Here is a 12,495-nt window from a genome sequence, read left to right on the forward strand (position 1 = left end):
TTAGTTGTCGAAACGACTTAAGAGCTATAGAGCCAGTAAGTAATAGTCTGATTTTCAGACCGTTGTATCGAATGGTGGGTTATTGATGTAGACAAATGCTCATGTACCCTTTACAGTTCTTTTATGTATGTTATTACAAAGAAGAAGAAAGCCAGTCAATCACTCAATAGTGTCTGACAGTGAACTTGCAAGTAAACAGGTTTCCTTGCATATATCAATATTAGGACACTGCTAACGTTTAAATTTTACAGATAGGACATACATTACATGACATATTCATAATTCCTGCAAAGTTCTACAGAATTTGATGTTGGCTGCAAAAGGGAAACAGTATCTTTAAGACAGGAATTTGTTATACATATTTGTTGTTTATTTTTATTATTGGTGTGTTCTATCTCTTTTGAAGATTCGACAGATTAAAGTTATGTAAAATTTGTGAACTTTGTTTCAAAAAATATTTGTTTACTTATTTATCTTTAAAAAAAATAGCTTTAACGACTTGCACTCATCGGTAAATGTTTCTTTGTCTGAAGCTATTTATCCCATGTTATTCGCTTGTTATGCTTTATAATTCATTGAAATAACCGTATATAACATATTGCAATTAGTATGGGCCTCAGCGCCAAAACTAAAATTAACTCTATTTATTTATTGCAAAAGAAAGCCTTTCGTTTATTTACTGGTTTCACCATATTTGTCTCACACAAGTCCAATATTTTACACAAACTGAAAATCCTAATAGTATTCCACATAAATTCGCTACAAAGTTAACTGATCTGTTTAAGTATTTAATAATATGGCCCCCTCTTTCATTTCAATACTGTTACACTATTTATGAATAAAGCCATTTACTCTATACCCTACCCGTAATTCCTCCTCAATTTTCATCTATTAAATTACTTATTGCCCATAGATCCATAAGACACCATGGTCATGACCTATGGAACTCTCTCCCAGAATCTATTAAATCATGTTGCTCCCTCTACTTACTTAAGGCCAAAGTTAAAACAATGTTATTATCAGAATATTCAAGGTAAAATCTCTGTGTAAACTCTTTAGTCTTTATTATAATGTCATTTCCTCTTTTAGTCGAATCATTATCATCATCATCATCGTCATCATCATCATCATCATCATCATCAAATTTGTATTTTCAATTACCTATCCGTTTCTGCCTAATAACCGTGTGAATCTATTTCATGAGTTTGGTCTGGGGCTGTCGTATTATCAAGCAATCTGCTTACAATGACAGTCCTTCTTCCGCAAAAAATGTATAATGTGTAAAAATGTTTGAGGAAATTTAATATTAATGACAGTTTATCATTTCGATTTGAAAATAACAATGTATATATATATATATATATATATATATATATATATACATATATGAATTTGCCTATTTATGATTCACTGTCAGAAAATACTTATTGTACTTTATGTTATTATTGTTATCGATAAACTGTGTACTTACATGAATGCAGAAGAAAATCAAATCAAATCAAATAAAAAAAATTCCTTGCATGGCATACTTCTTATTTTAGACAAAGTGACAGAAAAAAAATGATGGACGATTAAGTCTTAACTGAACTGACAATTGATGATGGAGTGTATTAACTAAAGCTCTGGAAGGAAATCCTACTTTACAGAACTGATCAAAATCTGAAGGATTCTAAATAATTAAATGAGAAAATGAAGTTTTGTAATAATTATAAAATTGATGACGAAAGTGTCATCGATCGCGTTCTTAAGTTTGAAATATCATTGATGGTAAGAGAAGAGTGTTGAAGAATAACATTGAAGCTAATTGGAATGTTGTGGATTTTCTGCTTGAATATGTTGTCTAGGATTGCGTGCCACGATTTTGGTTCGCACAAAGAACACCACTGTTAGTGTACAATAATGTTTCTTCATAGAACTTTATTGCATTAATTTACACTCGAGATGATGGGCAATGAATAGGGGTGGGGATGACCATGATTGTGTTATGCCACATAGTGATGATGAAAGCAGTGGTAGTGTTTGCGAGACTGATTGATAATGATAGTAGTGGTGATGGTGGTGAAAATGATGATTGTAATGATGGTGATGGAGATGTGATGATAGTGCTGATATCGATGGATGGTGATAATAGAGTGAACATTATATTTAAAAAATTTAAAAATCGGTTTAAACAAGACCAACCAAAACATTAATATTTTACAGCTGATTTGGGACTAACAGTCTCAGGCTAGTGCCAGGAGGTTTAGTGGGAGTACTGTGTCAGAGCTATTCCCCTCTATTCGAATAATGCACATCCTTTGTGTTTCAAAAAGTCTTTTCATATTAATAATTTAAATCAATTAAAATAAACTTGATTAAGAGTTTTCTCCAGGATTCGACTTAAAAAGAAGGTAAAAAACATATGCATTTAATCCATCAAACGTCTATATTTTAGTATTTTTTTTACCAGTTAACAATACACAACTGTACAATGTATCAGTGGCGAATCCAGGGGGGGGGGGGGGAGAGATGCATTTTAATAATCCGGCTGCCCCCTCTCCCCACATTTTTCAAATTTGCCGACTGTGCCCCCTATTATTTTCAAATCCTCGATCCACCGCTGATGTATTACAATATTTACAGCACGAATATAGCAGAACATAATTGCAAGTTAAAATAAATAACATTGATTTTATGCTAGCCCTCTCCACTTATAATGCGTAATGATAAAACACGTACACTATTCACTTCATATTTTTATTTTCAAATTACAGCGAGTAGTAGTAGACAAACTTGTTAGGCAGACCAAATAGGTCTATAAACTAAAGTAAACCAAAACTATAGGTTTTCATCTGCAATATTTTTACTAGTGTCACTAAGAGCTTTAATTTGATATGTAGATGACTAAAATGATGACTATGAGTACAGGGGCGGCGATTTCTTTTCATGACCGAGGGGGGGGGGGGGACGAAATGCTAGGGACAGGGAGCAGTGTAGTAATGAGTAAAAACTTTTTTTTTTTGGGGGGGGGGAGGGTGGGCACCAGAAAAAAAATCCGCATCACCACCACTTTAACATGGTACATGCAGGCCCCGCGGAACGTTTTGAAGGGGGAGGGGGCTAAAATGTTTTCGGTCAGGTAGAGCAAATCGAGGGAAGTAAATGGAGCGTAAATTGGCTTGAGGTCAAGTGGCAAACCCTGGCGGGGGTCATGGGGCGGGGTTTTAGGCATGTAATAACGGATAGGTCAGCATCCGGGGCCCGCATAAGGGCCCCGATTGGGGTCCAGGGGGCGGAGCCACCGGAAGCTCAGGGTTTTAAGGCATTTAATAACGGTCAGATAAGCTCGCCTTAGGGCCCCTGTGGGGTTTGGGAGCGGAGCCCCGGAAGCTCAGGGTGTTTAGGCATTTAATTACGGTTCTAGGCATATAATTACGTTGAGATAAGCTCGCCTCAGGGCCCCTCGTGGGGTTAAGGGGGCGGAGCCCCCGGAAGCACAGGGTTTTAAGGCATTTCATTTACGGTCAGATGAGCAACCAGGGGCACTCCTTAGGGCCCTTGGTGGGGTCCAAGGGGCAGAGCCCCCGGAAGTTCAGGGAAAGAATCATGTCGTTCCAGCAACATTTGTAAATCACTGGTATGGAATTAGAAATAAACCACGCTTGAATTTTACTCGGGGGGCAAGCCCCCGCCCCCCATCATTAGTCCAGTGTGAGGGAGTATAGTGAACGAGAGGGGTGACGGTGAAGGAAGTGACTATCCCCTCAAAGCTTTGTTGTATTAACAAATTACATTCCTTAGCAAAACAATAGTATACAACAAGCACTATAACTTTCTCACACTTTCACAATTATGCAAGGGAGCGTAGCTCCCGAAAGAGAAGATTTTTGCATTTTTATTTGTCTAAACGCTGCACTCTCGGGCCTTCCACAGCCTTAAAGTTTGTTGCAGTCTTTAGTCAGTATTTGCTACACATTATTTTGTTGCACTTTTTCAAATTTTCAGGGGGGAGGGGGGGGGGGGGGACGTGTCCCCCCGTCCCCCCGGTATCGCCGCCCCTGTCTGAGTAGCCTACAAAGAACCTGTAAAGAGCAAAATAAACATTTGCAACGTCGTCTGCTATCAAGGGGGCGACCACATTTACACAGTCACATGACAGTGTCACGTGACACCATCAAAAAGCACATAGAACACACGTATACATTAAACAGTGCACCCCTTAACACACAGACAGAGTGCAGTGGGAGCGAATTATAAGGTAGCATAATATATTAGCACGAGCTTTAGTGGAGTCATGAATATTCATTAGTCTCTACGTCACAGACGTAAATACCGTGATGTGAAGGTTGTTATTTTCTTGTGTATCCTTTCAGTGCCGATGTCACATAATCAGGGGCGTAAATCTCGGGGGGGGGGGGATGGGGGATGCATCCCACCTCGCTTGAAGGAGGGGGGGGGTGGCCTGTACAGATATCCCCCCTGAGATTACAAAAAAAAAGAGAGAAAAAAAAAAGGAAGAAGAAGAAGAAAGAAAAAAGTGATTGTTTCAATTTCAGCATAATGCACGAGAAATGAGTTATTTTTTTAATGTATGTATAATTACTGTATAGCCTACACGTATACAGTATGTCTCGATCATTAAGAGTAGTTGCGCGACGTGCGCGAACAAGCACTTCATGAACTTTAGAATAATTTTTCGTTATTTTTCAAGGTATTATTATAGCCCAGACGTAAAATGCGCCAGTGTGCGAGCGCTTAAAAAGTGCAATCGTGTACAGTAGATGCCCGGCTCCCCCCACTCAGTGTTATTTAGGGTACGCGTATGCTCGTTCCCTCCCTTTGAAAGCACCCCCCTATCTCAGGACTGCCAACATTTCTGAATCCCCCTTTCAATGGCGGGGGGGGGGGGTTAAAAATGAATTCAGACAAGGATTAACAGTCGAGAACGGTACAGCAAATCGTCTTCTTTTTATAATAATTTAATGAAACGCCAAAGCTTCCGCGCTTCGCGCGGGAGAGAGAGGGAGAAACTGAATTCATACAAAGATTAAGAGTTGACCACGGTTCAACGAATTGTCTACTTTCTCTAATAATTTAATGAAACGCCAAAACTTCCGCGCGGGAGGGGGGAGGGGGGGGGGGGAATGAATTCAGACAAGGATTAACAGTCGAGAACGGTACAACAAATCGTCTTCTTTTTATAATAATTTACTGAAACGCCAAAGCTTTCGTGCTTCGCGCGGGAGGGGGGAAAATTCATATAGACAAGGTTAACAGTCGAGAACGGTACAAAAAACCGTCTTCTCTTCCTAATAATTTAAGGAAACGTCTAAGCTCCCGCGCTTCGCTCGGTAGGCCTATCACCCACACCCCTAATAAGCGCGCTTCGCGCGCTTTTTGAGTGATCCGCCTTCTCACTACCGCCCCTCCCTAAAATGAGATCCTAGCTCCGCGCTTGCATTAAAATATATAGCTATGATGCTGATTTAGTTGACGGAATAATTCGTCTATTATGTCGTCGAGGAAAATGACCCTTTGCGCATACGCAAGTACTATAGATAGTCCGTAGGAAAAACAATTTAGCCTTCGGCCCCGGTATATAGGGTTAAATTTGTAAATATTGGGACATTTCATTTTGTCGGTAATTGGGGGCTAGTTTTGTCGGTAATCGTTGGCCTCTACACCCCCCCCCCCCCCCCACTAAAAAAAGGTCTAGTGACGCCCCTGACCATTATACATCATTTTCTAAGTGATGGGACTCACAATAAAGAGTTCGCATCTTCCTGACGAAATACTCAATCTTTATCTTACTACTTGAAAGTGTGTCGTCTTATTTCGTAGTTCATTATAATAAAACACTACAGTCTGCAGCTGTCAGTATTTCGAAATATGTCAAATTCTTTTACTTTATGGTTGTCAAATTTGACATGTGCGTGCATGTATGAATGCATGTATAAATTTATGTACATGTGTTTGGATATGTGTATGTTTGTTGTTTGTTCGTTTGTGTGTGTGTGTGTGTGTGTGTGGTGGTGTGTGTGTGTGTTGTGTGTTTGTGCGTGCGCGATCGCGCGCGCTTTCGTAAATTAGTGTGATCGTGTGCTCTTGCTAGTATGTGATGGCTATCGCCGATCATCCCCCCACTCCACGGTACGGATTTACGCCCCTGCACATAATATGTGTGACAGATAGACTTGTCATATTCATTCACCACCTGCTCACCACCTGGGGGGGGGGGTAAGGTCACCTTTTTAGGTCGGCCGTGGGCATATTTTTTTTTTTTTTATATATAAAAAAAAAAAAAAAAAAATCAAAAGGGGAGGGTTTTTTTTTTTTTAGGTATTTGTAGGGGGGTTTACATACACAAAATTACCAAAGGGAGGGGGGGGGGGTAACCCCCCCAAACCCTCCCCCCCCCCCCCCCTGCGTATGCGCCTGTTTCAAAGACTCACACAAGTCCGACTGATATCCAGGTCGGCCGTGGGGGGGGGGGGGGGGGGGGAAAGAGGACACACACACACCACCACACACTTTTTTTTTTGTTGCTCAGTTGGGGGGGGGGGGGTAAGGTCACCTTTTTTAGGTCGGCCGTGGGCATATTTTTTTTTTTTTTTATATATAAAAAAAAAAAAAAAAAAAAATCAAAAGGGGAGGTTTTTTTTTTTTTTAGGTATTTGTAGGGGGGTTTACATACACAAAATTACCAAAGGGGAGGGGGGGGGTTAACCCCCCAACCCCCCCCCCCCCTGCGTATGCGCCTGGTTCAAAGACTCACACAAGTCCGACTGATATCCAGCCAGGCATCATATTTAGTAATATCATTCTGTGTGTTGGTTTATTTAGGAAAAAGGGAATTTAATACTCGTAAAATGCTCGATAACATCGGTCAGTATATGATTTGATCCGAGATATATCTCATTAATGAAGCCATGCAAAGGCATTCTAGTCTCAGCCGTTCTGCAGTCCCTGACATGAGGAGGTGGAGCACACGAGATGAGGAGTGGGAGGAGGAGGAGCGGGAGGAGAAGGAGGAGGACTGTGGAGAAGGAGGTGAAAGGGGTATCAGTATCATTGTAGAGCCTCTTAAGCGTTGGGAGCCCCAAAAGTTTGAATGCAAAATTTGACTCAAATTGTATTATAATGTGAAAGAGGATCTAATTTAGGCCATATTTCTGCAAAGGTTTTCAAAACGAATGCGTTTTAAGTGGAATATTGATGAGAGAATACAAAATTTAGATTTTCTGCGTACAACAGAAAACCAAAATTATTGTTCTGCTTCTAATGAAGCTAACTTAATATCAGGGTGGACTTCCCCTCCCTGTATTCAATAATGAGCAGAAAAGTGTAATCTGTTCCTTTTTCCATTAGACCATTTTTCTTCAACATGTCTCAGCAACAATTTGTTTATATTCTCCCAGCCAAATAAACCAACATTTCAAATATATACAGGGCGTCTATAAGTGTTTTTTGGTTAACAAAACTTTAAAAGGTTACGCAAACGTTGTTTGAATATAAAGCTAAAATCTGACCGAACGTTGCCTGCCCCAGATATCGATTTGGACAATCATGGTTTGTATGTACTAATTCCAATCATGTTTTCACTCCGTGGGATTGATAATATTTTTCTTAGCATATAATACAAGCTACAATAAAAACACCGTTTGGAATAGTAGAATTGTAAACAGGTTACGTTGGGTTCTTGATTATGTGCATGACAATCAAACCTTTCTGATCATCATAATAATAACACCATATATGGAATAGAATTGTAAACAGGTTACGTTGGGTTCTTGATTATGTGCATGACAATCAAACCTTTCTGATTATCATAATAATTAAAACACCATATGGAATAGAATCGTAAACAGGTAACCTTATTTTCTTGATTATGTGCATCAGGCGCGTACACAGGGGGGGGGGGGGGTTAAACCCCCCTTTGATATTTTTATATGTGTAAAACCCCCATCACCCCCTAAACGCCCCCCCCCTTTGGATTTTTTTTTTTTTTAATTAATTAAAAAAAAAAAAAAAAATCCCATGGCTGATCTGAAAAGGTGACCTTACCCCCCCCCCCCCCCCCAACGGAGCCAAATGTCAAATTTTCAAATTTCGATATTTCGCTTATTCAGCGGCTGGCCTGAGTCGTTGCGAAATTTTCGGCCCGATTTATAAATGTTAAAAAAAACCCTTGAAAAAATCCTGCGTACGCGCCTGATGTGCATAACGATAAAAACTTCACGATTATAATAATACTAAAAACACCTTTGTTTCACAATATTTTTAGGTGCTCTTCAAAAAAAAAGATTTGAGATAAATGAGGTAAAAGTAATTATAGTATAATTGTACAAGTTAATGCACAGAGAAATTCAAGTATTGAATTGAAAGAGTGAATAAGCAGGCTTTGTAAGAAAGGTAATGTATGAGAGTATTATTGAAAGCATATTAACTAAGTACTCTAGAATGCAAAGACTCTCCGGAGTCATACATTTTGCACAATAAATTTTTAGTACTATGCGAATTTCGCCGGTAAATATTTTCTCACGATTTTGGCCCCTTCCCTACCAGATCGTATTGATATTTCCCTAACTTTCTTCCTATCTCCTTCGCTCTCTCTCTCTCTCTATCTCATTCTCTCCCTCTCTCTCTCTCTCTCTCTCTCTCCCCCTTTCTCATTTCCTCTTTCTCTCCCTCTGTCTTTCTCTTTTCTTTCTCTATGCTCTCTTGGGAATTTCTTTATAGTATGTTACATTTATTTCAGGTTCATTGCAATGATGTCTACAATGTTGAATACTTGGGCTGATTTTACCGAGTCTACAGATCGTACTGATATTTCCCTAACTTTCTTCCTATCCTCTTCCTTCTCTCTCTCTCTCTCTCTCTCTTTCTCTTGTCTTTTTTGTCTTTTTCTCATTTCTCCCGCTCTCTCTCCCTCTATCTTACCCTCTTATCTTTCTATGCTCTCTTGGGAATATCTTTATTGTATTTTAATTCTTATGCATTTTAATTTTCTTTTTATTGGACTCTCGGTCTGTGCCTGATTTAGTTATTGCACAGCTCGAGAGCCCTCTTTTGATGAAATTGTAATGATGTATACTTATTGTTGTTGTTGTTTATATGTCCTTTTTGCAATATTTACTGATAATAGTTCAGTTATTTGATATTTTAACTTATGTAAATTGTGTATTTATTAATTACTGCTATTTTATTATGTATATTTGATTTAAATTTTATTTTGTACCCAAGACAGTTGTCAGTCTTTGGACTGTTTGCTCTTGGTTTTTGATGTTTTGATTTCAATAAAAGCCTATATATATCTTACCAGTATTAAATTTCCATTTCCTAAATAAACCCGTGAAACCTCGGTCTTTCGATACACAAAAGAAGATTACTAAATTTGGCACTCGGTTTAATGGTCCAGGTTTGTTTGAGACTAGAATGCCTTTGCATGGTTTCATTAATGAGATATATCTCAGATCAAATCATATACTGAGTGATGTAATCGAACACTATTATAGAATCAAATTTCCATTTTCCTAAATAAACCCGGGAAACCTCGGTCTTTCGATACACAAAAGAAGATTACTAAATTTGGCGCATGGTTTAATGGGGTAATTGGCACTCGGCTAAAGGTGTTGGTTTGTTTGAGACTATAAAGCCTTTAGATGGTTTCATTAATGAGATATATATCGAATCAAATCAGACTTTAATAGTGATGTTATCGAGCATCTTAACAGTATTAAATTTACATTTTCCTAAATAAACCCGTGAAACCTCGATCTTTCGATACACAAAAGAAGATTACTTAATACTTACTGTGTATATATTTCAAGAACAACATAACACAACAATAAACAATTATACCCTTTTTTATGCATCGTTATTATTATTCCATGAAAAATCATGGACTATAAGTTTTATGAAACAAGTTTAAGTCAGTCGATCTTTTGCAGAGACTTTTAATTTCGTTCAACTGCCGAGTTTAATAAGCGAGTTAGATTCTGCGCATGCGCGAAAAATCCTCCGTGACCTTTTCGCTGGATCAATTGGGATACATATTGGTCGGTGCTGTGCTTACACACAACAGTGAACGGGGAATGTTAGCATTTATCACGTACTAGATACGATTTTTTTTTACATCATGACATCATTCCTTTTCTACAAATCATCTTGAGCTGGTAACTGGATATATTTTCCTTCTTTTCCTTTTGTTTTGTACGTGATCAGCAAATGATTAAGTATTTTTCTTCTTTGCAATCGGCAGTTGCCTCCACAGAGGCGAAAGTATGCCGTGTCCCGACTGGTGCCCCATATAGTATATTTTGTGTAAGCCGTCTGCTTCGCATGGCAATCGTTAAAAAAGGTCGTGATTCTGACCTTAAAATTTGATAACCGGTGTTAATAATAACTCATATGAAGGCTCTTCCATGCTAGTTCAGCCTGTATATCACTTAAAATAATTATGGCCTACATGATCTAAACTTACCTGATTACGCATATTTTGTTTGTTTTGCCTGATCATGTTGATTGAACTGAAGTGAAGAAAAAGAGTGACTAAATTCAGACTAAAGCTAGATCTCTAGTCTATGTAATCGAAACAAAAGACACTGAGACCGATTTGAATTTAAAAAATGTATACAAACCGTATAACAAGGACTGGACTTCTAGTTATGCCTATCCATTGACTAAAATAAGTAGTTTCATTTCACTTCCTGTTAAAATTCTTTCAATCAATGACAATGAATGCTGCCACTGTGCCAGCTGTAAATTCACCTTCACTGTCCTGCTTGCCCAAAGACATCATAAGCAGTGCTGATGTTCTCTTGGCATTGCCAATGGGATGTTTATTCCATTACAGCTAGCATGTGTTATACCCCCTTCACATACACGGATTTTGCTTACGAGTCCTTACGGATCGCCAACTCGTAGTCAATCGCAAGAATCCGTAAATAACTTGCTGGTATCCGTAAAATACTCGTCACAACTCGCAACAAATCGTAGACACTCTTAAGGATCCGTGAAAGGAGAGGCACATTTTTTGACATGTCAAAAATCTTCTTACGATTGTCCACGGATTGATTTGTACGTAAATAGCTCGTAACAATCCGTAAACACCCGTAAACCGCTCGCAACAACATGTGACCATCCGTTAACTGCTCGCAAGAATCCGTAAATGACTCGTAACAGATTTTTATAACGATTCATTGCGGTTAGTTTACAATTTGTTTACGGATTATTTACGGATTATTGCGAGCAGTTTACAGATGGTTACGTGTGATTACGTGTTGTTTACGATTTTATTTGGGTCATTTTACGATGGCATTACGGATTGAAACGGGATATTACGAGAATTTTAAATGTTATTACGAGTACTTTACGAATGGATACGCATACTTTACGTATGCTTACAAACTTTTTACGATTTGGGGAAAGGTATAAAAGCTGCAAATTCGAACACTTCATTTCAGTTGTTATTTTTTTGCTAAAAATCGTAAGGACTCGTAAATACTCGTAACTTACTTGTAACTATTCGTAACAACACGTAAACAGGTCGTAACTAACGCGTTAGTTACACGTAGTTATCTGTAACAACTCGTAACTAATCGTGGACTATTGCCGTAAATACATCGTACTAACTCGTAATAATCCGTAATATACCGCAAAAAGCTCGTAATAACTCTTTAACCGGTCGTAAAAGTGGCCAAATCGTAAGGATCCGTGAAAGATCCGTGAGTGTGTGCGATCCGAAAGGACTCGTAAGAAAAATCCAAGTATGTGAAGGGGGTATTATAGGGAACAAGGCAGATTTATTTGGTAAAATTGTATGATCATTGGGATTTTAACCTTAATTAAGGCAATAATCTTCCTTTCTTAGGGGGGGGGGGGGGATTGAGACTATCGGCTGTGATTTTTTTTTCCCAAGAAAGAAGAAATATTTTCCTGCCCAAATAGAAATCATTATAATTTGTGTTAACATGAAATATTTTTCTCTCTTTTTTACAATCAGACTATCATCATGGGGAGAATCTGTGCTGTTATTGGGTGTTCGAACAGTACATTCAAGCTTAATAAATGGTATTCACAATTGTGTGACAGACATGGCCTGAAATATGGGGCCTGCGTATGCACACCACCTTTTGTACCATTCCCTTTTCCTTTGCAAAATAAAGATGCAGACGGCCGTCGACGATGGATAAAGGCGATAAATCGAAAACGTCCAAATGGCAAAAACTGGGAACCAACGTATGGAGATAGGGTTTGCTCATATCACTTTCGAGATGGACAACCTAGTGCAGCGTGGCCAGACCCGACAATGAATCTGGGATACAGCTCAGCACACCAGTCTTCACATAAATCTCCCCGTCTGCCTCCAAGTGAAAGACCTCAGTGCCCAGAAAAGAAGAAATCAACAAGTAAACGGAAGAGAAAGAAAGTCGACTTGACAGGAGATCCTGACTCATATGAAACCTCTACGGCTGAGGAGCACCTAGAAGTCAGTGAGACAGCTTCAAGTAAAGA

General features: G+C 38.7%; 1 protein-coding gene across 1 annotated transcript in view; it reads left to right on the plus strand.

Annotated features, from left to right (window-relative positions):
* The window catches only part of LOC115929311 (tyrosine-protein kinase receptor Tie-2-like), a 9,851-nt gene extending 9,431 nt beyond the window's left edge, over positions 1-420 (plus strand). Inside the window, exon 7 of the mRNA XM_030998043.1 lies at positions 416-420. Within this exon, the coding sequence (XP_030853903.1) occupies positions 416-420 (5 nt within the window). The remainder of the gene's footprint in view (positions 1-415) is intronic.
* Positions 421-12,495: the final 12,075 nt, after the last annotated feature.

This window comes from Strongylocentrotus purpuratus, unplaced genomic scaffold (genome assembly GCF_000002235.5).
Source record: "Strongylocentrotus purpuratus isolate Spur 01 unplaced genomic scaffold, Spur_5.0 spur5_scaffold_4, whole genome shotgun sequence".
In the NCBI taxonomy this organism is placed as follows: domain Eukaryota; kingdom Metazoa; phylum Echinodermata; class Echinoidea; order Camarodonta; family Strongylocentrotidae; genus Strongylocentrotus; species Strongylocentrotus purpuratus.